Source organism: Stenella coeruleoalba, assembly GCF_951394435.1.
Source record: "Stenella coeruleoalba genome assembly, chromosome: 6".
NCBI lineage: Eukaryota > Metazoa > Chordata > Mammalia > Artiodactyla > Delphinidae > Stenella > Stenella coeruleoalba.
Window position 1 is genome coordinate 101,965,368 of NC_137151.1, and position 26,391 is coordinate 101,991,758.

At 36.4% G+C, this 26,391-nt stretch overlaps 1 protein-coding gene across 1 annotated transcript in view; it reads left to right on the forward strand.

Annotated features, from left to right (window-relative positions):
- Positions 1 to 26,391, forward strand: part of CPS1 (carbamoyl-phosphate synthase 1) — a 348,188-nt gene that overhangs the window by 251,994 nt on the left and 69,803 nt on the right. The window contains exons 22-30 of the mRNA XM_079924871.1: positions 1,625 to 1,723; positions 3,359 to 3,454; positions 6,391 to 6,580; positions 7,586 to 7,743; positions 9,367 to 9,495; positions 19,595 to 19,739; positions 21,445 to 21,655; positions 23,025 to 23,223; positions 25,269 to 25,445. Coding sequence (XP_079780997.1) covers positions 1,625 to 1,723; positions 3,359 to 3,454; positions 6,391 to 6,580; positions 7,586 to 7,743; positions 9,367 to 9,495; positions 19,595 to 19,739; positions 21,445 to 21,655; positions 23,025 to 23,223; positions 25,269 to 25,445 — 1,404 coding nt within the window. The remainder of the gene's footprint in view (positions 1 to 1,624; positions 1,724 to 3,358; positions 3,455 to 6,390; positions 6,581 to 7,585; positions 7,744 to 9,366; positions 9,496 to 19,594; positions 19,740 to 21,444; positions 21,656 to 23,024; positions 23,224 to 25,268; positions 25,446 to 26,391) is intronic.

A 26,391-nucleotide genomic window follows, 5' to 3' on the forward strand; every position in this document is an offset into this window, starting at 1 on the left:
AGAGTGCTTTGATAATGCCTATATTGTAAGAAAATTTCCCCATGAATATCATGGAGGAAATTTCTATCGTTTTAAACAGTTAAAGTGGGAAAGCGCTTAAGAAACTGATGCAATGTGATTTTTATTTAAACGAGTATCATTCTAATATATTTAGTTCTGAAATTTACAATTGTGGTACTATGCAAATGAATTCCCTCTTGCTATCTCATTCTCATAACTGAAATGAAATTTTAATCCCCCATCTGTGACTTCACAAAAATCCCTATGGCAACTGTTTGCGTAGCCACGAAGGGAAAATAAACAGCAGCAGGAGCAGGAAGGAGGTCAGGGGTGTCGGGGAGGGTATACATGCGCATGCATACGAGTCAGATGGCTTAAGAGAACCATAAGGAATGCTTAGAGGAGTTTTGTTTTTAATTTAAATATTTTTACTTATTTTGTAAGCTTCTGGTGCAATGTTTAAGAACATCTTTCCAAACAAGAGCTTGTGGTGATACTCAGAAAAGTCTGGGAAGTCTGAAGTGACTCTTCCTCTCCTATACCCTAGGGCCTCCAGTAGTAATGCTGACAATTCTTCCTTATCAGCAGATGCTCTCAGAATAGACACCTGGGTAAAACAAAGAGGAGAATAAAAATTTTCCCATTGTAGACTCTACTTCCTCATCCCTGAGTTGCCTTTTCAGATATTTGTATTTTGTTCTTGTTTTAATATTATTAGGAAAGAATGGTTCTTAATAGCCAAAGTCACTACAACATTACCTACCCATGATGACACTCAAAAATAAAATTTAGTTTCATATATCTATTGCCTAATGCATGTTAATAATTTTTTAACTTAAAATTTAAATTATTTGCCTATAGTAGGACTTCAGATTAGGAACACTGAAATTAAGATATGTGATATCCAGAATCACTTAGTTCTTTTTTTCTCCTGTCCTGCCAAATAGTTGCAAAATAAATATCTTTGTTGAAATTTGTCACCTCTAGTGCAACAGTGGAAGTAAATCATTGATAAAGTTTAAGAATAACCTTAGAGATATTTTAATACATAATACAATCTTTAGAGATATTTTTGACCTGATAGAAAATTTAAATATCCAGTTATTTCTAACTTTAGGGTGCATAAGTAATATAGCTTCATTTTTTTTGCATAGTTAGAATTTTATTTAGAAGAAGAAAATGATTCATAATTAAGGGGCTGAAAATGACATTCTCAGAAGGCATTATTTGAAATGTTCATTCTCTGCTGAAAACTTTTTTTTTACATCTTTACTAGATTATAATTGCTTTACAATGTTGTGTTAGTTTCTGCTGTACAACAAAGTGAATCAGTTATATGTATACCTATATTGAAAACTTTCTTTTAATAGGATTTGACATGAGCAGTTAGAAGTGTTTATTTGATCTAATTCTTATAGTAGTAAATATTTAGTTTTGCCAGCTTTGGCAAAACAAAAACAAAAACAAAAACAAAAACAAAAAACAAATACTGCATAGCAATACTCATCCTAAAAAGTTATTTGTTACTTATCTAAAGTTCAACTTGAACTGGGTATACTGTATTTTATCTGAGAATTCTGTGAGTTTTGAAGCTTCTAACTAGTTGGCTATATTTTTTTTCTAGTACCTGTTTGATTCCTTTTTCTCACTGATAAAGAAGGAGAAAGGTACCACAATTACATCAGTTCTACCGAAGCCGGCCCTAGTAGCATCTCGAGTTGAGGTCAGTATATGTGGGCTTCCTTTTCGTTTATGTATTTTGGATTTTCTCTATTGTGTGATGACTTCTTTTTTAAGTGAATGATGTAAACCTTTTTGATGTCTATGAAAAATGATTGGTAATATTGCAATCACCCATCATTTTAGCATCTAATTATTTGGTCTGTTCTAGATGATTCATTGGATGTTCATTGGGATCTTCATGTTTTGATTTAAAAATCGTATCTTTTAAAGTTCACTTCTTCTAGAACATTTGTAATGAAAATAATTTAACAGAGAATAAGGTTTAATTTAGTTTCAAATTTGATATATTTTCCATTACTCAATAAACCACCACCCTGTGTATGCTTGAGATACAGTTCAGGCTACAGAATCATTATAGATGATAGAAATTTTTGTTTCATCGAAAAACCCAAACGAACTTTTGGACAACCCAATACCTCTAAAGAGCAGATAGATAAGGATTAATATAGTGTAAGACTCGACTCCGTATTTGTTTGAATATGTATTTAATATGGAAAATTTCCTTCATAGTTAAGGCACACCCACACCCACACCATTATTACATAAAATTTAGAAGGGTGTATGTATATTTTTAAGTATATACATACATATATATATAATCCTCTTTTTATGAACAAAAAGAATTGATTTATATGTTTACATGAAATGATAAATTGAGTTAGATGGTTTGTTTTAGATTTCTGTGACAGTCTTTTTTCCTGAGATGGAGAGATGGGAGGTAATCCAGCCACTCAATGTGGATTCTTGGTAGCTAAAGAAGCCACCCCACCATACAGTGTATTTCTCAAAATATCAACTCATGTTTTTCAGATGCTTTTCTTTTTTTAAATAGTGAGGGAAACGTGTAATTTGGGATTCTACATTGCATTGCACATAGCAGGCACTCCATAAATACAAAACAAGTTTCCCAAGTCCTTGTCTCTTGCAGTGACCTACAACATTTTTCTCCTCTGAAGGGCTTGGCAGTTGTGGTTAAAAAATAAGCAGAATTATTATTTGCTTGAACTCATATATACAATTTGTATGAATTTCAGTATGCTGCCAAAACATGATCTTTTCATTACTGTATTTTCTGTAAATATTTCCGGACTGAACTGCAAAGTAAAGGCAAAATGTTAATATGAAGGTGTCCCTGTGTCCCCTTGCCTCCTGTGTTTTCTCTTCGTTTGTTAGGAAGGGCTTGTTTGTATTTATGCCTATTCTTTGTCCAGTAGAAACCCATGGAACAGTAACACATTTAGTCAATTAAATTTTAAGGAGGTTTTTATCTAAAAATTATATATAGAAATTATATTTATTATGTATACACATATACATTTCCATATATATTTATGTAGTTATTTTTAGATATTTATATATGTTTAATTAAAATGTAGACCTCTTCCAAAAAGTTTTTACTTAAGTGAAAAAAACCATGGCCTTTGGAAATTCCTTTTTGAAATTAGAGATGTTTAAATTGTTGGCCTTTTTACTCATATATTATGTATATTTCAAAACATTGTACTTTAAATCACCACATAAACACAGACAATATAGTTTATCTTTCCCATACTTAACAATGACTAATTTCCCCATCTTAATAATAAAAGCAATGCTATCTTCTTATTGCTTACAGGTTTCCAAAGTCCTTATCCTAGGATCCGGAGGTCTGTCCATTGGTCAGGCAGGTGAATTTGATTACTCGGGATCGCAAGCTGTAAAAGCCATGAAGGTGAGAGACTCTGATCTTTGCTGGAATTAATATACACTCCCTTTATGAGTCTAATTAGTATTTTATAATTTAGATTTATGACACTACCTCTTTTCAAAGTCACTATAATTAATTTCCTTCCACATCTTATATGAAAGGAAGTTTGATCACAGACAAGATTTTTAACTTAAATGTGCACACCTGCAAATTAAGAAGGTTGGATTGATCTCTAGAATTGTCTATGTTATCACCTATTTATATTGAAAACATAAATCTACACTTATAGATGTTACTCAATGAGGCAGTGAGCTTTTAAAACATATTTGTCTTTTGTGTGAAAGAGGGAATTTGGGTATCCCTGGTGCTCTAAAGTACTTCAAGTGTTCTACAGGATGCTTCAGGCATCTCTTTGGTTGAAAGGGGGAAGATCCAGCTGGAGGAACAAAGGAAACAATGCCTTTTGTTCAAGCTTTAGAAGTTATTGCAGGTCACCTAATTCCCCCATCTGTGACTTGGACTGGATGACTTACCAGCAAGGTATGGCTGGATTTTCAAGTGGAATAGAGGGTTTGATACCTAAGTTGGGAAGAATATCCTCCCTGTTTCTTCAGAGTCTCTCGAAATCTCCCCAACCTTTATCATAGTAAAATAAACCTTTAGAAAACTGACACTGTAAGTGTAAGATATTTCTATTGAAGAGCTAACTTGGCTTCTCTTTGGTGTCCTTATTTTCCACGATAGTCCCCATTTTGGTGCTAATCAAGCCATCCAAAGTCAATGTGAGTTCTCTGTGACCTTGCCACAGGCTTTGTGGAGTCAAGCCACTCTTACCAAGAGACCTGGCTAGGAGAGAGCAACATAGGGAAGGAAGCAGGAGACTAGGACAACCGACAAGAGAAACAGTTGGCCAAAATTTTCCTTTTTTTCTTTGCTTTATTGAGTATTCTATATACAGAGATTTTCACCTGACAGATGTCTGTTGAAAACAGACACAACCCCCCAATTACCTTACTCTTCTTCCCATTCGTTTTTATTTTTAATACTCTTCTCCATACACGCATGGATGTTCACCCCATGCACACATGTTTTTTGTGTACATTTTCAAAGTGTGCTTTATTTCATTGTATTAAGATTCAGTTTTTCTTTAGATAGATAATTAGTGGGTATCCAATGGTTCAGATCGGTTAGAACACAGTCTAAGTGTGTTAAGGGTTTAGAACACATTTAAGTGGCATGCAATTTTTTATCCTATTTGGTAGTTTTATAAAGAATTAATATTTCCATAGGTTGTATTTTTCATATGCATTACATCCAAAAGGTGAAGTTATTGATTTGAACTGAAGAATAGGAATTATTAGATATAGTATTGTGATTAAGAGGTTAATAAAGATGAATTTATGAACTGAGTATTTTTTAAAACTTAGATTATGCATAACTTATAGCTGGAATTATATTAGGAAAAAATTATGTAACATTTATTAAAATGGTTTGAATAGACACTCATCACATGAATTTATGGGACCTTTTCCTATGTAATTTGATTTATAAAAATAGCTATATTCATTGTACAGCACATGCAGGAAAATATTTAACAAATATACCTATCCATTGGTACTTTTCTCTAGTAGTGAGACAGTCTATAACTTCTGTTTATGATGTGCTCTCCGTTTGGACTCAATTATTTAAATTCTAACCCATATTTTAAATGCATTTGCTTATCTATATGTATCTATTCAATATTTTGTTAACAGTACTCTTTAAAATGTTCCTTACAATCTTAGAGAGGGCTCATATTGAGGAAAGGGTGTAGAACTTGAGTCATAAGACTTGGATTAGAGCCCTAATTTTGTCATTTATCAGCTGTATGATCTTTGGAAGGTCACTTAACCTTATTGAATCTCAGTTTCTTCATCTGTAAGGTGAAAATTTCTTTTATAGTCTTGCTATAAAAATCAAATAAATTAACAAAAAAGTACACTACAAGTTTTAAGGCACTATTTGAATTTAAAGTAGTATGAAATATATTTAATTTTTCATTTGGATTCACCACACCCCCAAGGATATGTAGGGCTTTCAATGATGATTTCTATACTTTCATATGAATATTTTGTTGAGTTTTTAGAAGACTTCAAAATTGACATGCTAATAGGTAAAAAAATAAGAACCATCTGGCCAGATTTCATAATAATTATTTTACTAAATGTCACCCTCATCCTGGTCTATAAAGCTATTATCCTTAGTAGCCTACATGAAGAATTATTTTAGGGGTCTCTCCAGATGTCAGGAATGAGATAGGGCTATGAATATCTTCACACACACACAAATTTTTATTTTTTATTTTTTGCCATACGGTCATTTTCTTTTTATATAATATGTATAAACAGTTGTATAATGGTCTTTGTCAAAGCACTACAGCAGGCATGAAAATCTAAAGAAAATGGAAACCAGCAGAAGGCTCTCAGTGCTCCCAGCTAGAAGGGAAACACATTATCTTGCATTTAAAACGTATGCTCAATGCTGTTCTTCAATAAACGTTAGAAAAGGAAGCAGCTTTGATGCTGCCTTTTTTCCATTTTATGTTTTACTCATTCAAAAAAATTTGGAATATTTTATTCTTTTAAGGTCGACTGAGCTGTAAAATTGAGTAGTATTTGTGGACCTCCAGTCAAATTCTATAGAAAACATCTCCAGCTTTCCTTGATACCTACAGTGACAAGGAATTCAGGGTGATCCTCATGAGGTAGCCAGCTCTTTTTGGATAGTTTTATTTTCAAGCAGTTTTCTTCCTTCCTTTTACCAAATGTTTGTCATCCTTTAACTTCCATTCACACTGGTCCCATTACTGATCTCTAGAGCCCACAGAATAACTTTTTGTTACCTGTTAATACCCTTCATTTGACTATGATTTTTCTCTTTAGACCATATATTAAGATTCTAGATCTTTTTCTTTATTTCAGGAAGAAAATGTCAAAACTGTCCTGATGAACCCAAACATTGCATCGGTGCAAACCAATGAAGTGGGCTTAAAGCAAGCAGATACTGTCTACTTCCTCCCCATCACCCCTCAGTTTGTCACAGAGGTTATCAAGGCAGAACGGCCAGATGGATTAATTCTAGGCATGGGTGGACAGACAGCTCTGAACTGTGGTGAGTTCTTTTAAGTTTAATTGCAGAGTTTTGGTTCACACACTTATATACAATATTTTTTTTGTTTGAATTTATTTAGCAGTTGTGCTCTGTGTGTTCATAAAAGTTTTCCACTGTGTGAGGAAGCTTAGTAAACAGCCACCTGAAAATGTCACATGATGAACATTACCAGTTTATTTCACAGAACAGCTGGGGGACAAAAAGAAACCTTTTGCTTTAATGCTGCATGGTGACTGAGTAGGTTTTTTGAGTCCCCCTCCTCCGTCCCAGGATACTGCTTTTCTCTGTTACCAGTGAAACTCTGAGAACTATTATGAGTGAAAAAGGGGAATTAACATTGATTAAGTGCTCTGTGCTCTTAGGTATCAGCCCTGTGGCATTTGACTTTCACATATATTTTCATGTTTACATAGATCAGTCTCTCTACCATCCCTTCATGCATCTGCTGAGTCCAATGCTCTGTCCTATTTAAAATATTTCAAACCTTCAGAATTAGATCATGAATGAGAATCTCACTGGCTAGTTTGGGTAAGCAGTTGGTGATATAATTTGTATGTCAACTATAAAAAACAGCCAAAGTTAGAAGTTAAGTTAGTGGGAACACAAACGATTTTGTTAATTTTTAACCTAGATAGATACCCACATCACTGAGATTATTTACACAAGAGAAGCTCATTATAGGAATAGACCTTCCTTAGAAGGAAATGAAATATACTAAAATCTTAAGGCTCACTGTAATTCTATGATTTTGATTAACGAGAATAATAAAAATCATTTGGAGAAGGTGATAATATACATAATAGTAGCACCAGCAAGATGTTTTGCTAAAATGTCTTCAGAATTTTTCTTGCAAAAATTTTTTTACTCTAAGTGCAATTCTGTTGTGGACTCTGGTGGCTTTTTGGAGTTAAGATTTTTTTTAAAAAAAAGTTGTATTCAGATGTCTATTATAGAAAACGTAAGAGTTTGATATGTTAAAAATTGATTTATTTTGTTTTTCTGTAGGAGTGGAACTATTTAAGAGAGGTGTGCTCAAGGAATATGGCGTGAAAGTCCTGGGAACCTCAGTTGAATCCATTATGGCCACAGAAGATAGACAGCTGTTCTCAGACAAACTAAATGAGATTAATGAAAAGATTGCTCCAAGCTTTGCAGTGGAATCGGTAAGAAATCTTTGTTCTGGAGAAACAGGACCATTATGTGTCTTGTGTTGTAGAGAGAAATATAATATTATATTTGTATATGTTATCTTCCAGAAATGTGTTATTACTTCAGAGACACTGTGTATTATTTGTGGCATTCAATGCTAAAACATTAGGGACAGGTATTAATAGTTTATTTTTATGAAAAGGGAAGCATAATCTCAAAGGTGATGTGGTTTATCAATGGTTGATGTGACCTGAGTATCAAATCTCCTGAATCAAAACAAAGAACCATACCAACTTGCAATGCCAAAGTAATTTTTACCTTCTTCCTGGGATCAGTCACACATTTTGTAAGTGCGAATGTCCTGCAAATGGGAAATGGTTGAATTTAAAATTTCTTTTAGGGACTTCCCTGGTGGTCCAGTGGTTGTCTCTGTGTTTCCGCTGCAGGGGGCAGAGATTTGATCCCTGGGTGGGGAAATACGATCCTGCATGCGTGCAGCATGGCCAAAAAATAAACGAACAAATTTTTTTTTTGTTAGAATGGAATAAACATTTTACAATAAAATTATCTAGAAAAAAAAAGCCATTGGATCTAATCAGTAATATTTATGACTGAGAAACCTGTGGCTTAGATGGTTAAAGAGGACAGATTGTTTTGCATTTCTCTTAATCATTTTCCATCGTATCCTGTGCCTATTGATGGGCTATTACCAGGTGCCAGGAAAAGATCAGCTTCCTGTACATCTCTTTTTGTCCCTGACTTTATTCCTGATTTCAGTCAGTGAAATGGGGGTACTGGAGACAGTTTCTGATGCAACTTCCTCAGTGTAGAAATAGGCAAATCCTCTGGGATAAGGCAAGTACTGCTGGGACAACTAAAAATGGGCTATGTATGTTTTCAGAAAAGCGTGCTATCAAGTATATAGCATGTTGCAAAGCTGTCAATCAGGAACAATCCCAGGATAGCTCTGCTGAACACGTGGAAAGCTCCTGCCATATATTTATTCTTTCATTGCCAGATTTAATTATGTCCTTGCTTCCTTAGGATGAGAAACAGGCATATGGGAAAGGTATAATTACATTCCCATTGGTAGTGTAATAATATTCCATGACAGAAAAATATAGCCAACATATGCTGTATTCTGTAAGTTAAAAAAAAAAAAAATCCCAAGCTTCCGAGACTACTCTCTGACTGAACTTGAAAAATGAAAAATCTCTTTCTATATAATATTCCAAATGGCTTATTGCAGTAATATCAAGTTACATTCTGTAGTAGAAAACCTTGCTTTGTTAAGAGATGAAGACTTTTAAACTGAACTTAAAAATTCAATATAGCTCCCATTCTCAAATTAATGGCAACTATCTCACGTCTGGCCATTGTTTTATTTTTTATACTGCAAAATAAAATTTACCCCAAAGATGTTAAAAAAATGCCTTCACTGTATATTAAAAAATTCTAAAATTTAATTTAAAATTTATAAAATAACACTTGTTTTTCAGAAGGAGATGAGGGAATAATAGAACATTTTCATAGTCATTTTTTCCAAATAAACTGATTTACCTGAATTACCAGACTCTCTTGGTTGGTCTTTTCTACTGTCAGCTTTTAAAACTTTGAGTCCTTGTTCTTGTTGACAGATTGAGGATGCACTGAAGGCGGCAGACACCATTGGCTACCCGGTGATGATCCGTTCTGCCTATGCCCTGGGTGGGTTAGGCTCAGGCATCTGTCCTAATAAGGAGACCTTACTGGACCTCAGCACAAAGGTATGTATTTTTGCAGACCAAATTCTGACCAGCCAAGAAAACTCCCTGATATAGTCTTTCAATTAGAGAAAGTTATGTAGATAAGAAATAACCTTTTCTCTGTTTATAAATCACTGCCACATCTCTAAATTGTTGTCCAAGAGGTGACACTTTTGAAAGGGAAATACAGTGCAATTACTTACACTGGAACATAGCATTAACCCAAAGTCCGTCTTTACTGTACTGTCTATTGATTTCATTGATAGACAGTCAATCCAGTTCCATCTCCCTCTGCTACAAAATCTGCTCCAAAACACCCATCATGCTAAAATATATTTTAGTGGTTTAAAAAAAAAAACAATATAATGTCACATTTTGCCATTATCTTTTGAAACAGTAGGACATGGATGACATCTGGTAAGGGAAATAAAACACATTGAGTAGTTTACCTTTACCTCAAATTCAGGTGTTTAACATATATACAATATAAACCTCTTAGTACTATGAATGAGTGATTACTCTGCCAACTGCCACACACATATATAAGCAAAAGTGAAAGCTGAGTGCTTACCATTTACATAAAAATCACTTTATTTCTGAATATTCCTTTTAAGTATTAAAGGGAAGATCTTGAAAATTAAGATATGCTCCAAAAAATAAATTAGAAATTAACACAGAAGTCATGCTTCATGAAATCAGCGACTTTTGCCCACACTCTATTCCCATAGAATACAGCAGTGCCTTGCAATACTGGGGCTCAGTAAGTGCTAGTTGAATGAATGAATATGTGTGTGGGCAAAGAGACTTATGTAACTTTCCATGTAGCAGTTATGGATGTGAAGCTGACAGAATTATTGTGATGGCTATTTTTAGGGGTGCTGAGTAAATATCAAGCAGAGTTTATACCCTTATCATTATTTACGTTTTAGAGTGAAAAAGAATGAGCCCTTGAATTATTGACGCAAGATTTTGAGAACAAACAGATAAAATTAAATGTATTTTAATAACTGCAATGACAAACGTACATGTCTACAAATTGGATTGAGTTTTTCTAAAGTTGCCAAAAAAAAACTCCAAAAGGGAAACATATCTAATATAAATGTTCCCTATTTCCATCTGGACTTCTGAATCATGTATTTAAAGGAAAGACATGTTTGTGGAGGTATACATTTTTTTCCTCTAGCATATTAGATGTTCCCAATCTTTTTATTTAAAAAATTTTTTTAATTTTTTAACATCTTTATTGGAGTATAATTGCTTTACAATGGTGTGTTAGTTTCTGCTTTATAACAAACTGAATCAGCTATACATATACATGTATCCCCATATCTCCTCCCTCTTGCATCTCCCTCCCACCCTCCCTATCCCACCCCTCTAGGTGGTCACAAAGCACCAAGCTGATCTCCCTGTGCTATGTGGCTGCTTCCCAATAGCTATCTATTTTACATTTGGTAGTGTATATATGTCAATGCCACTCTCTTACTTCGTCCCAGCTTACCCTTACCCCTCCCTGTGTCCTCAAAGCCATTCTCTATGTCTGCATCTTTATTACTATCCTGCCCCTAGGTTTTTCAGAAACTATTTTTTTTTTAGATTCCATATATATGTGTTACCATATGGTATTTGTTTTTCTCTTTCTGACTTACTTCACTCTGTATGACAGATTCTATGTCCATCCACCTCACTACAAATAACTCAATGTCGTTTCTTTTTATGGCTGAGTAATATTCCATTGTATATATGTGCCACATCTTCTTCATCCATTCATCCAATGATGGACACTTAGGTTGCTTCCATCTCCTGGCTATTGTAAATAGAGCTGCAATGAACATTGTGGTACCTGACTCTTTTTGAATTATGGTTTTCTCAGGGTATATGCCCAGTAGTGGGATTGCTGGGTCATATGGTAGTTCTATTTGTAGTTTTTTAAGGAACCTCCATACTGTTCTCCATAGTGGCTGAACCAATTCACATTCCCACCAGCAGTGCAAGAGTGTTCCCTTTTCTCCACACCCTCTCCAGCATTTATTCTTTCTAGACTTTTTGATGATGGCCATTCTTATGGTGTGAGATGATATCTCATTGTAGTTTTGATTTGCATTTCTCTAATGATTAATGATGTTGAGCATTCTTTCATGTGTTTGTTGGCAATCTATATATTCTTTGGAGAAATGTCTATTTAGGTCTTCTGCCCATTTTCGGATTGGGTTGTTTTTTTTTTTGTTATTGAGCTGCATGAGCTGCTTGTAAATTTTGGAGATTAATCCTGTCAGTTGCTTCATTTGCAAATATTTTCTCCCATTCTGAGGGTTGTCTTTTTGTCTTGTTTATGGTTTCCATTGCTGTGCAAAAGCTTTTAAGTTTCATTAGGTCCCATTTTTGTTTTTATTTCCATTTCTGTAGGAGGTGGGTCAAAAAGGATCTTGCTGTGATTTCTGTCATAGAGTGTTCTGCCTATGTTTTCCTCTAAGAGTTTATAGTATCTGGCTTTACATTTAGGTCTTTAATTCATTTTGAGTTTATTTTTGTGTATGGTGTTAGGGAGTGTTCTAATTTCATTCTTTTACATGTAGCTCTCCAGTTTTCCCAGCACCACTTATTGAAAAGGCTGTCTTTTCTCCATTCTATATTCTTGCCTCCTTTATCAAAAATAAGGGGACCATATGTGCATGGGTTTATATCTGGGCTTTCTATCCTGTTCCATTCATCTCTTTCTGTTTTTGTGCCAGTACCATACTGTCTTAATTACTGTAGCTTTGTAGTGTAGTGTGAAGTCAGGCAGCCTGATTCCTCCAGGTCCATTTTTTTTCTCAAAATTGCATTGGCTATTCAGAATCTTTTGTGTTTCAATACAAATTGTGAAATTTTTTGTTCTAATTCTGTGAAAAATGCCATTGATAATTTGATAGGAATTGCATTGAATCTGTAGATTGCTTTGTGTAGTAGAGTCATTTTCACAATGTTGATTCTTCCAATCCAAGAACAGGGTATGTCTCTCCATCTGTTTGTATCATCTTTAATTTCTTTCATCAGTGTCTTATAGTTTTCTGCATACAGGTCTTTTGTCTCCTTAGGTAGATTTATTCCTAGGTATTTTATTCTTCTTGTTGCAATGGTAAATGGGAGTGTTTCCTTAATTTCTCTTTCAGATTATTCATCATTAGTGTATAGGAATGCAAGAGGTTTCTGTGCATTAATTTTGTCTCCTTCTACTTTACCAAATTCATTGATTAGCTCTAGTAGTTTTCTGGTAGAGTCTTTAGGATTCTCTGTGTATAGTGTCATGTCATCTGCAAACAGTGACAGCTTTACTTGTTCTTTTCCGATTTGGATTCCTTTCATTTCTTTTTCTTCTCTGATTGCTGTGGCTAAAACTTCCAAAACTATGTTGAATAATAGTGGTGAGTGTGGGCAACCTTGTCTTGTTCCTGACCGTAGTGGAAATGGTTTCAGTTTTTCAGCATTGAGAACGATGTTGGCTCTGGGTTTGTCATATATGGCCTTTATTATGTTGAGATAAATTCCCTCTATGCCTGCTTTCTGGAGTGTTTTTATCATATGGATCTTGAATTTTGTCGAAAGCTTTTTCTGCATCTATTGAGATGATCGTATGGTTTTTATACTTCAGTTTCTTAATACAATGTATCACATTGATTGATTTGCATATATTGAAGAATCCTTGCATTCCTGGATAAACCCAATTTGATCATGGTGTATGATCCTTTTAATGTGTTGTTGGATTCTGTTTGCTAGTATTTTGTTTAGGATTTTTGCATCTATGTTCATCAGTGATGTTGGCCTGTAGTTTTCTTTCTTTGAGACATCCTTGTCTGGTTTTGGTATCAGGGTGATGGTGGCCTCATGGAATGATTTGGGGAGAGTTCCTCCCTCTGCTATATTATGGAAGAGTTTGGCAAGGATAGTTGTTGCTCTTCTCTAAATATTTGATAGAATTTGCCTGTGAAGCCATCTGGTCCTGAGCTTTTGTTTCTTGGAAGATTTTTAATCACAGTCTCAATTTCAGTGCTTGTGATTGGTCTGTTTATATTTTCTATTTCTTCCTGGTTCAGTCTCAGAAAGTTGTGAAGTTCTAAGAATTTGTCCATTTCTTCCAGGTTGTCCATTTTATTGGCATATAGTTGCTTGTAGTAATCTCTCATGATCCTTTGTATTTCTGCAGGGTCAGTTGTTACTTCTCCTTTTTCATTTCTAATTCTATTGATTTGAGTCGTCTCCCTTTTTTTCTTGATGAGTCTGGCTAATGGTTTATCAATTTTGTTTATCTTCTCAAAGATCCAGCTGTTAGTTTTATTGATCTTTGCTGTTGTTTGCTTCATTTATTTTTCATTTATTTCTGATCTGATCTTTATGATTTCTTTCGTTCTGCTAACTTTGGGGTTTTGTTGTTCTTCTTTCTCTAATCGCTTTAGGTGTAAGGTTAGTTTGTTTATTTGAGGTGTTTCTTGTTTCTTGAGGTAAGATTGTATTGCTATATACTTCCCTCTTAGAAGTGCTTTTGCTGCATCCCATAGGTTTTGGGTCATTGTGTTTTTATTGTCATTTGTTTCTAGGTTGGTTTTTTTTTATTTTGCGGTATGTGGGCCTCTCACTGTTGTGGCCTCTCCCGTTCCGGAGCACAGGCTCCAGACACGCAGGCTCAACAGCCATGGCTCACGGGCCCAGCCACTCCGCGTCATGTGGGATCTTCCTGGACCGGGGCACGCACCCGTGTCCCCTGCTTCGGCAGGTGGACTCTCAACCACTGCGCCACCAGGGAAGCCCTAGGTATTTTTTGATTTTCTCTGATTTCTTCAGTGATCTCTTGGTTACTAAGTAGTGCACTTTTTAGCCACCATGTATTTCTATTTTTTACAGATTTTTTCCTGTAATTGATATGTAGTCTCATAGCATTGTGGTCGGAAAAGATACTTGATACAATTTCAGTTTCGTAAATTTACCAATGCTTGATTTGTGACCCAAGATATGATCTATCCTGGAGAATGTTCCATGAGCACTTGAGAAGAACGTGTATTCTGTTATTTTTGGATGGAATGTCCTATAAATATCAATTAAGTCTTTCTTGTTTAATGTATCATTTAAAGCTTGTGTTGCCTTATTTATTTTAATTTTGGATGACCTGTCCATTGGTGAAAGTGGGGTGTTAAAGTCCCCTACTATGATTGTGTTACTGTCAATTTCCCCTTTTTTGGCTGTTAGCATTTTCCTTATGTATTGAGGTGCTCCTCCATTTGGTGCATAAATATTTAAAATAATTATATCTTCTTGGATTGATCCCTTGAGCATTATGTAGTGTCCTCGTTGTCTCTTGTAATAGTCTTTATTTTAATGTCTATTTTGCCTGATATGAAAATTGCTACCCCAGCTTTCTTTTGATTTCCACTTGCTTGGAGTATCTTCTTCCATCCCCTCACTTTCAGTCTCTTTGTGTCCCTAGGTCTGAAGTAGGCCTCTTGTAGACAGCATATATACGGATCTTGTTTTTGCATCCATTCAGCCAGGCTATGTCTTTTGATTGGAGCATTTAATCCATTTACTTTTAAGGTAGTTATCGATATGTATGTTCCTATTACCATTTTCTTAATTTTTTGGGGTTCGTTATTGTAGGTCTTTTTCTTCTCTTGTGTTTCCTGCCTAGAGAAGTTCCTTTAACATTTGTTGTAAAGCTGGTTTGCTGGTGCTGAATTCACTTAGCTTTTGCTTGTCTGTATAGGTTTTTATTTCTCCGTCGAATCTCAATGAGTTCCTTGCTAGGTAGAGTAATCTTGATTGTTGGTTTTTCCCTTTCATCACTTTAAATATGTCCTGCCACTCCCTTCTGGCTTGCAGAGTTTCTGCTGAAAGATCAGCTGTTAACCTTATGGGGATTCCCTTGTATGTTATTCGTTGCTTTTTCCTGCTGTTTTTAATATTTTTTCTTTGTATTTAATTTTTGATAGTTTGATTAATATGTGTCTTGGCGTGTTTCTCCTTGGATTTATCCTGTATGGGACTCTCTGCAGTTCCTGGACTTGATTAACTATTTCCTCTTCCATATTAGGGAAGTTTTTAGCTATGATCTCTTCAAATATTTTCTCAGTCCGTTCCTTTTTCTATTCTTCTTCTGGGACCCCTATAATTCGAATGTTTGTGCATTTAATGTTGTCCCAGTGGTCTCTGAGACTGTCCTCAATTCTTTTCATTCTTTTTTCTTTATTCTGCTCTGCAGTAGTTATTTCCACTATTTTATCTTCCAGGTCACTTATCAGTTCTTCTGCCTCAGTTATTCTGCTATTGATTCCTTCTGGAGAATTTTTAATTTCATTTATTGTGTTGTTCATCATTGTTTGTTTGCTCTTTAGTTCTTCTAGGTCCTTGTTAAACGTTTCTTACATTTTCTCCATTCTATTTCCAAGATTTTGGATCATCTTTACTATCATTACTCCGAATTCTTTTTCAGGTAGACTGCCTCTTTCCTCTTCATTTGTTAGGTCTGGTGGGTTTTTATCTTGCTCCTTCATATGCTGTGTGTTTCTCTGTCTTCTCATTTTTTATAACTTACTGTTTTCGGGGTCTCCTTTTCGCAGGCTGCCGGTTCATAGTTCCTGTTGTTTTTGGTGCTTGCCCCCAGATGCTAAGGTTGGTTCAGTGGGTTGTGTACGCTTCCTGGTGTATGGGACTAGTGCCTGTGATCTGGTGAATAAAGTGGGATCTTGTGTTTCTCGTGGGCAGGTCTGCATCCTTTCGTGTGTTTTGTGGTGTCTTTGACCTTATTATGATTTTAGGCAGCCTCTCTTTAATGGGTTAGGTTGCGTTCCTGTCTTGCTAGTTGTTTGGCATAGGGTGTGCAGCACTGTAGCTTGCTGGTCGTTGAGTGGAGCTGGTTCTGAGCGTTGAGTTGGAGATATTTTGGCGAACTGCCACTGTTTGATATTATGTGGAGCTGGGACATCTCTTGTGGACCAATGTCCTGAACTCAGCTCTCCCACCTCAGAGCACAGTCCTGACACCCAGCTGGAGCACCAAGACCCAGTCCTCCACACAGCTCAGAAGAAAAGGGAGAGAAAGTGAAAGAAAGAAAGAAAAAAACCAACAAAATAAAGTTATTAAAATAAAAAATAATTTTTTAAAATAATAATATTTAAAAGTAATAAAAAAGAAAAAAAAGAAAGAAAGAGGAGAGCAACCAAACCAAAAAACAAATCCACCAAAAATAACAAGTACTAAATTTATACTAAAAAAATCAAAAGCAGACAGACAGAACCCTAGGGCAAATGGTAAAAGCAAAGCTATAGGAACAAAATCACACAAAGAAGCGTACACATACACACTCACAAAAAGAGACAAAGAAAAAAATATATATATATATATATCGTTGCTCCCGAAGTCCACTGCCTCAGTTTCGCGATGATTCGTTGTCTATTCATGTATTCCACAGATTCAGGGTACATCAAGTTGATTGTGGATATTTAATCCGTTGCTTTTGAGGCTGCTGGGAGAGATTTCCCTTCCTCTTTGTTCCCACAGCTCCAGGGGCTCAGCTTTGGATTTGGTCCCGCCTCTGCATGTAGGTCGCCAGAGGGCGTCTGTACTTCGCTCAGACAGTACAGGGTTAAAGGAGCAGCTGATTCGGGGGCTCTGGCTCACTCAGGCCAGGGGGAGGGAGGGGTACGGAATGCAGGGTGAGCCTGTGCAGGCAGAGGCTGGTGTGACGTTGCAGCAGCCTGAGGCACACCGTGTGTTCTCCCGGGGAAGTTGTCCCTGCATCCTGGGACCCTGGCAGTGGCGGGCTGCACAGGCTTCCGGGTGGGGAGGTGTGGAGAGTGACCTGTGCCACACAGGCTTCTTGGTGGCTGCAGAAGCAGCCTTAGTGTCTCATGCCCGTCTCTGGTGTCTGTGCTGATAGCCGCGGCTCGCGCCTGTCTCTGGAGCTCGTTTAGGTGGTGCTCTGAATCCCCTCTCCTCACGCACCCCAAAACAACGGTCTCTTGCCTCTTAGGCAGGTCCAGACTTTTTCTCGGACTCCCTCCCGGCTAGCTGTGGCGCACTAGCCCCCTTCAGGCTGCGTGAACACAGCCCTCTCCCTGGGGTCTGACCTCCGAAGCTCCAGCCTCAACTCCCAGCCCTGCCCGCCCCGGCGGGTGAGCAGACAAGCCTCTCGGGCTGGTGAGTGCTGGTCAGCACCGATCCTCTGTGCGGGAATCTCTCCGCTTTGCCCTCTGCACCCCTGTTCCTGCATTCTCCTCCGTCGCTCCCAAGCTTCCCCCTCGCCAGCCCCTGTCTCTTCCAGTGAAGGGGTTTCCTAGTGTGTGGAAACCTTTCCTCCTTCACAGCTCCCTCCCACTGGTGCAGGTCCCGTCCCTATTCTTTTGTCTCTGTTTTTTCTTTTGCCCTACCCAGATACTTGGGGAGTTTCTTGCCTTTTGGGAAGTCTGAGGTCTTCTGCCATAATTCAGTAGGTGTTCTGTAGGAGCTGTTCCACATGTATATGTATTTCTGATGTATTTGTAGGGAGGAAGGTGATCTCCACGTCTTACTCTTACGCCATCTTGTATGTCTCCCCCCAACAATGTTTTTAATATTAACAACCTCATTATTACTGTCAGTCGTGACCAATGTATACTTATTCTCAATTAAAAATGTATTTTTTTTTACAGTATAAAAAGCATTCTAAACACTCAGTCGTATAAAAATATTTACAATGAAGACAACTTTGGAATGGGATATTTTTAAATTATTTATATTCCTCTAAAATAGTTAGTAAGCCATTGAATGGTTTTCTTTGTTGAAACCCTAGCTTTTCATTTGAGAATAATGACTTGTATCGTTATATCCCAAGCTACCGCTTACTCTCTTGGGATTATATTTAGCATTATTAGAAACTGCATTAACCTGATCTAGGTCCCTAAATTAATCTTTGTATAAAATCTGAAACTTGAAAGAGAAAGAAGAAGCTGAGGCAGCAGGTGAAGATGATCTCAATAGTCCTTGTGTCCAGTCTACTTCATTAGAATGCAAAAGCCTTCCTCAGATTCATCTCCTTTGTTTCCCAGATTTTTTTTTTCTATTAGCAGGCTATCCTAATGACAAATAAATCATTATTAAATTGTTCACACTGGCTACAGAGTTTCCTAACCACTTTGAAAACCTCACCATGGGTAGCTGTGGAGACAAATGTGTTACATTTTGAAGTGCACATGCTGGAGCCTGTAGTGTTTGCTGAGGTTAAAAAAACAGTGTTGAGACCCATCACGGAATAACTTACATTGAGTTATTATTTCATTATGCTACCTGCTAATAATTTGAAAAAATTCAAATTACTTTCCCCAGTTGCTTTCTCTTACTTTCATTGCCATAAAAAATCAAATTTATTATGAGACAAAGGGACATTTCTGTCTTGGATTTTCAGCTACTAAATGTCCTAAGGTCGGAGACCATCTTTTTCAGATTTTGGGTTCAGCATTCTACCCACCAGGGGGTACAGAGTAAATAAGGAATGATAATTATACTAATTCATATCTGTTTAATCAGGCAGGCATGATATACGATTCAGTATTTAAGCACTTAGGCAGTGATTACCCATAATAATAGTCGTGTATGGTTCTTTTAATTCCCAAGTTTCATGTGCCATCTTGGCTAACTGTTTACAACCATCATCATCTCCTTTCTTCTCCTCATCAACATCAACTGACTTTTATTGTGTGTGTTCTTTACAAAGCACCCTCAGCTATTTTAGAGAAAGACAGAATCTTTAGACTTATTTTTCCATATTTATTTGCACTTATCACATCTCTGCTTTCACAGAAGCCTAGCTGCAAAAATAATTTCATTTCCCTTTGCCTGATTGCTCAATTATTTTCTCTTTTTCCTAAATTAGTTTGATTTAATGTCATATCAGCACTTTGAATGGCAAGACTCAATAATATAAATCAAGCATATTCACTGCAGAATGCTATTCCTAGTACCTCGCTGATTTTCCGACACATTGTGCCTTCTGCAGCATAGAGGAGGATGGAGACTAGGCAGTGCAGACCAGGATTTAGGCCAGGGCGCTTTGCCAAACAGCCACGTTAATGCTAGTGCCTTTCCTTACTCTTCGATGTCTTTTGTCACCAATTTCCAGGCCTTTGCTATGACCAACCAGATTCTGGTGGAGAGGTCAGTGACAGGTTGGAAAGAAATAGAATTTGAAGTGGTCCGAGATGCTGATGACAACTGTGTCACTGTCTGTAGCATGGAAAATGTTGATGCCATGGGCGTTCATACAGGTAGGCAAGAAATCTTCAAGCATTATGGTAATGGCTTCAGCTCATATCTCTGGTGGCTCATAGCAGTCTTTATTAAGTCCCTTTCTTTAAATTACTATTCTTAGCATACACATTAGTGATAAAATTGTACACATATATAGTATTTTACAGCGTTGAAAATACTCTCATATTTAATTTGATCTTCACAAAAACCCTCTGAAGTAGGGCAGATATTATTATCCTGATTTCATTTGAAGAAGGAGTAGAATATAAGCAATGCTGTGAAGGTAAAATCTGTAAGACTTGGTGTTGAGAAGTAAGGCATGAGGTTAAGAAGGCTTGAAGCAGACTGGGTGTTAGTCACCAAGTGAATGAGAAAATAGCCACAGTAAATAGAAATAGGTGAAATAAATAGGTTTCTCAGGAAGGGAAACTGGTTAGACTAGAGGGCAAAGCTGATGACTTAGGATTTAGAAATGCTAAAGTTTAAAAGTGGGCGGAAATCTCAAGAAGAGGAGAATGTAGAGCTGGAACTCAGTAAAGAGGATAGAAATAAAGAAGTTGATGCAAGGTCATTGGAAGTCTTTGAATAAAGAAAATAGCAGAAGCTGGAAGCATAGACTGAGTATTCAAGGGCATAGGTGTAGAAGGAAAGAGAATAGGGTCAAGGACCATACCCTGGGAAACATTCAGATTTATAGGGCAGAAGAAAAAGGACAGATTGGTGTTGAAGAAAAAGAAGGGAATGATAGTTACCTTATAAGCCAATGCACAAAAATATTTTATAAAAGAGCTTTGGTTTTGACTGTAGCAAATACTATGAAAGGTCAAGAATGAAGATTTAATGTTGCTTTTGGATGTTCAAGAGGACAGTTTCAATGCAAAGTTGGTTATGTGAGCCGTATGGAAAAGAATTATATGACTATGAGTGATAAGAAGACCTGGTAAGGCTTCCCTGGTGGCGCAGTGGTTGAGAGTCCGCCTGCCGATGCAGGGGACGCGGGTTTGCGACCCGGTCCGGGAGGATCTCACATGCCGCAGAGCGGCTGGACCTGTGAGCCATGGCCGCTGAGCCTGCGCGTCCGGAGCCTGTGCTCCGCAGCGGGAGAGGCCACAGCGGTGAGAGGCCCACGTACCGCAAAAAAAACCAAACAAAAAAAAGAACTGGTAAATTTTCAAAAGGTTTAGTCATGTAAGGAATGAGAGAGATGGTTCTTATAACCATCTGGCAGTTCAGAGAGGGGCTCCTTGAGCCTGTAGTGATCTGAGCTTGTTTGTAGGCAGAAGGGATGGTGACTAAGGACTAAGAGATTGAAGATACAGGGGGCTATAATTGGAGAGAAGTGAGAAAATGGGAAGGGATGAGATTTAGAAAATTGATGGCTGAAGACGAGCTGATATTTTATGGAAGGATGAACTTGAAAGCTAATTCATGAGACATAGAAGGGAAATTGAAGAAGTTAATGTCAATCCAGTAAGTAGATGACTAAGCCTTGATAGCTTCATGATCTTGGGAAAACTTAGAGTGATTTCTGTAAATATGTCAGAGTAATACAGGTGAAACAATCAGAGGGAATGTGCCTTGTATGTGTTTCCCTAAGATAATTCTTTTCCCAGCAAACCCTCAGCCTGTTCTGTTTCTTGTGTCATGCAAATAGATTGTTAAGTTACTAAAGTTGGTTATTTAGATATGCTACCAAATAACAAGTGTTGCTTGGATGTACAGGTGATTCAGTTGTTGTGGCCCCTGCCCAGACGCTCTCCAATGCGGAGTTTCAGTTGTTGAGACGTGTTTCAATCAATGTCGTTCGCCACTTGGGCATTGTGGGTGAATGCAACATTCAGTTTGCCCTTCATCCTACCTCAATGGAATACTGCATCATTGAAGTGAATGCCAGACTGTCCCGAAGCTCTGCCCTGGCCTCAAAAGCTACTGGGTAAGGCCAGAACGATTGACCATGGGTTTGCAGATTGAACTGGAAAATTGAAAGCTAGTGGAAGAATGTGCTGCATTTGCAAACTATAGTCCCCATTTCTGTATGCTGACTCCCAGTCATGTCCTATGGACATGGTTATTAATGAGCTTGCCGCCAGATTGAGGCAAATGGTATTGCTAGCTGGCTTTGTTTGCTGGCTAATCATAAACTAATCAAGATCTGGGTGGTCAAAGCAGGCTGTGAAAAATCTGCTTCTTAATTGCACTTTGCAGATGTTGTTAAAAAGTACAAATTAATCCTTAATTTTAGTCCTTCACTGACTTTTTTAGGTATATAACAAATTTTGGACAAATAATAGAGTTCACTTGACTCAAGCATGCAATCACATTATTTTATTTTAGCAAAACTTCACAAGAGCAAACAACAGTAGCTTTTTTCTATAGGTAAATCTTGCAACTAAATAAATAAATTTGTATCTACTTAACAATTGCTAGCAAGCATGACTGGAAGGAACACTAATTAATATCTTTTGTTACTATTAATATCTTTAACATCTGGTATTTAAATTACATGATATTTAAAAAATATTTACCTCTCAAGCTATTTTTATGTAGCTAGACAGTGCTACATGGAGTGTGGAAGGAGTGATGAGCTAAACAAGAGTCAAGAGACCTGAGTTCTCCTTCTGGTCCTTCTACTAATTGTGGGACTTCGGATAAATCACTACTGTCTCTGTCAGTTTCTTCACCTCTTAGGTAGGGAAGTTGTACTAAAGGACTCATATGTAATTCTATAGTTCTGTGAATTAATTTTTCAAATACAATTACCCAAACTGACATTCCAGAAGAGTATGGTCAAGTTTCCAGAGTGTAAGTTGTGTAAGGAGCCCAAAGTTCAAAGATAATTTGGAAACAGAGCAAGGACCCAAACTTTCAAGGACTGCATTTTATGACCTTTACATACCCCATAGTACCAGCTAACTGCACCGTCTTCCTAGGTGCAGACATGTATATATTTTTATAAAAGAATATTTTGCAGATTCTTATCTTAGTGGAAATTATACACAAGTGAGTACTTTATTTCTCAAGGAAGCTATTGATTTTGGCTTGAAGAGGTGAAGGTTGGGAGTTGTAGCACTGCATGTCAGGCATAGACAGTGAACTCTTTTGTGATCTGTGCTTCTGTACTTTATCATGACTCACTTTATTTTATAAGGAGCTATTAAATTTTCATACAGAACTGAGAATCAGGTGTGTTTTATACCTTGATGTGAAATAATACCAGAATTTCTAAGAAAAACCAATTTATATTTTGAGCTGTTTTTAATACTTATTGCTGAAAGAAAAGAAAAATGTCTCCTCCTTTATAGCTACCCATTGGCATTCATTGCTGCAAAGATTGCCCTAGGAATTCCACTTCCAGAAATCAAGAACGTTGTATCAGGGAAAACATCAGCCTGCTTTGAACCGAGCCTGGATTACATGGTTACCAAGATTCCTCGCTGGGATCTTGATCGTTTTCACGGCACTTCTAGCCGAATCGGTAGCTCTATGAAAAGTGTAGGAGAGGTGAGTCCTTGGTTAATTCCTCTCTTTCATCCTTGTTCTCAGTTATTTTGTCCAACCCTAATGTCGTTGAAAGTCTTCAGTTTCCTTGGATACTGGGTTACTGATTGGAGGATACATATGAATTTCATTTCCTCCCTAGTGTTTCCACATAAGGCATAGCTGTTTTAAATCTTAATTTTTTTTTATCATGCTTCAAGGTGCACAATAGAATTATAACTCAAATGCCAGGAAAAGTTTTGTTGGTGGTGTTTCTGCCAAATAAACAACTGTTATTTAGTTTACATTTCATGGAAAGATTCCCCTTTCACAATGTGCATGGGGAAATTTGTAGGCCAAAGAATATGAGATAATTTTGTAATGTGTTAATTTAGGGTTTATTATCTGAAAGGTTTTTGTCTTCAGTGAATATTTAACACTTTACATTTAGTTCAACTCAAGTTAGCAGACATTTCCTGAGTTCTTACTACATGCAAGACCCTGGGATGATAAAAACAGTGAATAAGATGGAGATAATTGTGACATTATCTCCAGCTGGTGAGTTCAGAATATATTCACAGAACTAAATATAATATGAATTAAACTGTGGTAAAAGTTGGAATGCAGTATTTATATGCAGGTGCTGTGAGAATGTAGTAGAATAGGGTCAGGGAAAGCCACAATAGATATTCCACTGAAAAATGGTGAAATCTTCACTTAATGAATATGAAGTTTAATAATATAAAGTATTAAAAAGGACAAATTTTGAGCAAACACTGTTATGTATTCCTTTATTATTATGTTTACTTCTCTTTCATTGAATGTACTCCATATACTATTATGTACAGTGTACTTTAATGAAAATTCATGGTGAATTACTTACAGAATTAGTTACTTTAGGGCCAACTCTTAAATATATAATACTTTAAAATTTTCTTAAATATTCCAAAAATATTTTCTTAATTTGATAGTGCCGTAAACTATCTTATATCTGGTACCCTCTCCTATGCTTAGGCTAGAAAATCTATGAATATATTGTCTAACTCTTCAAATACCACTATGCCTCATAAATTACGTATCTGAATTGGACTAATATTTTGTTTATCCCTGCTCTTGAGACTCTTCCCTTATTTCTAATTAAATTTGGAGCAGTGTGAAAAGGTTATCTGTTTGGCTTTAGTGATCTTTGTATATGTAGCTTGTCACGCAATTGACATGAAGATTTACTAAACTGACATTAATGAGAATTCAGGTCTGTTTGAGGCATCACAGAAGTTTACTGAAGGCAGTGTTATGACTGTTATTATTTTAAATTGTAGACCAAAAATGCATGGCAATCTATTATTCCATGGAAAGAATCAAAGACAGTATTTATTCACTGAAAATAACTGGGTAGGCTTCAAGGTTAATTTTAGTTCTCACTTGTAACTTGTCCAAACTAAATCACCACATGGTTTTCCTAATTGATTAGCATACAATCAGCTGCAAAGATTGTGGGACGACATGTTGAATTTGTCATGGGGAATTTAGTCTCCTATATTCAAAATCTGAATCTGTCAGTATTTGTTATGATTCTCAAGGTCCTATTAATATTAATGCTTAGCTATAAAGAAAGCCAACCTGTCTGGGATACTGACTGGTACCCATTTAGAAATAGTTCTGTTTTTGTGTTAATATATGTCTGGTTTCTCTTCATTTGCTTTTTTATTCTAAAGGACATCTGCATGAAAGCAAGATCTTATTGAGGAAGGGTCTATGTTCTCTGGCCACAGATTCTTTCTTTTAATGCTATGGTCCAGAGCAAGTACAGGTGATTTCCTCATCAGTCTCAGCAAATCAAGCTAAATTCCCTAAGTGGTAAAAGAGTGACCTAATGATGTTAAAGACTCATTACATCAAAACCACAGTAAAAAGGCAAGAAAGAAAAATAACTTAAATTTGAGTAGCATTCTTTTGATATATGTCTTGCTCCTAAGTCTTTTCTGAAAAATAGTCAACTTCTAGCTTTGTTACAAATTAAAAATATGCAAGCTCTTTTTAAAAATATGAGTCTTAAATGTGTATTACAGGTCATGGCTATTGGTCGCACCTTTGAGGAGAGTTTCCAGAAGGCTTTACGGATGTGCCACCCTTCTATAGCTGGTTTTACTTCCCGTCTCCCAATGAACAAAGAGTGGCCATCCAACATTGATCTCAGAAGAGAGCTGGCTGAACCATCCAGCACCCGCATCTATGCCATCGCCAAGGTAATATGTGACAAGGGGCGGAGAGCTACCCTTTTTTTTTCTTTCCCAGAATACAATCAGCTTGGACTTGAATGTAAAACTGAATCACAAAGTGGTCTTGAATTCAGGAATTTTTGGAAAATCTTTAATTCTCTTTAATAGTATCAAACTGGAGGTTTCTATGGACTTCATCAGATTATTCTATAGCTAATGAAAAATTACCCTTTTTTATTTTCACCTTAAGCCTGGACTTAAAGGGAACACTGCAGTTTTAAAGGATGATCACATAGATAAAATGTTCTTCCCTTTTAGTACATATATTATCAATACTCTTAAATGTTTGATAATATTGACTTATGATTTCCCATCACCCTCATTACTTGCTCATTGAAAATGTGTAAAATTATATTTTAGAAAGAAAGATGCGTAAAATGGTATCACTTAGTATGTCCTACCTAAGACTCTAGAATAATCTTTATTTGATTCTTCTTCTGTGTTTAAACAACAAACTCTAAAGAACTTCCATGATTATAGGCTTTTCTATGTAATTATTTTATTGGTCTTACTTATAGAACAAAAAAGCCCCACATTTCTCACTTCCACCCACTAGTTCCCTTTAATGCAAATTAAATGCCATATTAATCTCCTTTCATGTTTACTATGCTTAGAGTTTTGAAGTTTTAGTTCATCTGATTTTATAAAAGGTGATTTGGGCAGCTGGGATCTGTCTGGTCAGAAATCCTTGAATTGCTTTTTGACATTTAAGGAAGGTTAGGTATTAATCCTCCAACAGTACCAAACCACACTGGAGCTACAAAGTCCTCTGACCATTTTATGTGTGTGTATGTACATGTGGAATGAGTTGATGAAAATATGAATTTTGTCTTTAAAAAGGGAATCTGTCTTTGTAACTTGTCTTTGTAGCAACAGAAAAATGCTGGTCTTTGTAATGACAGAAAAATGCTGT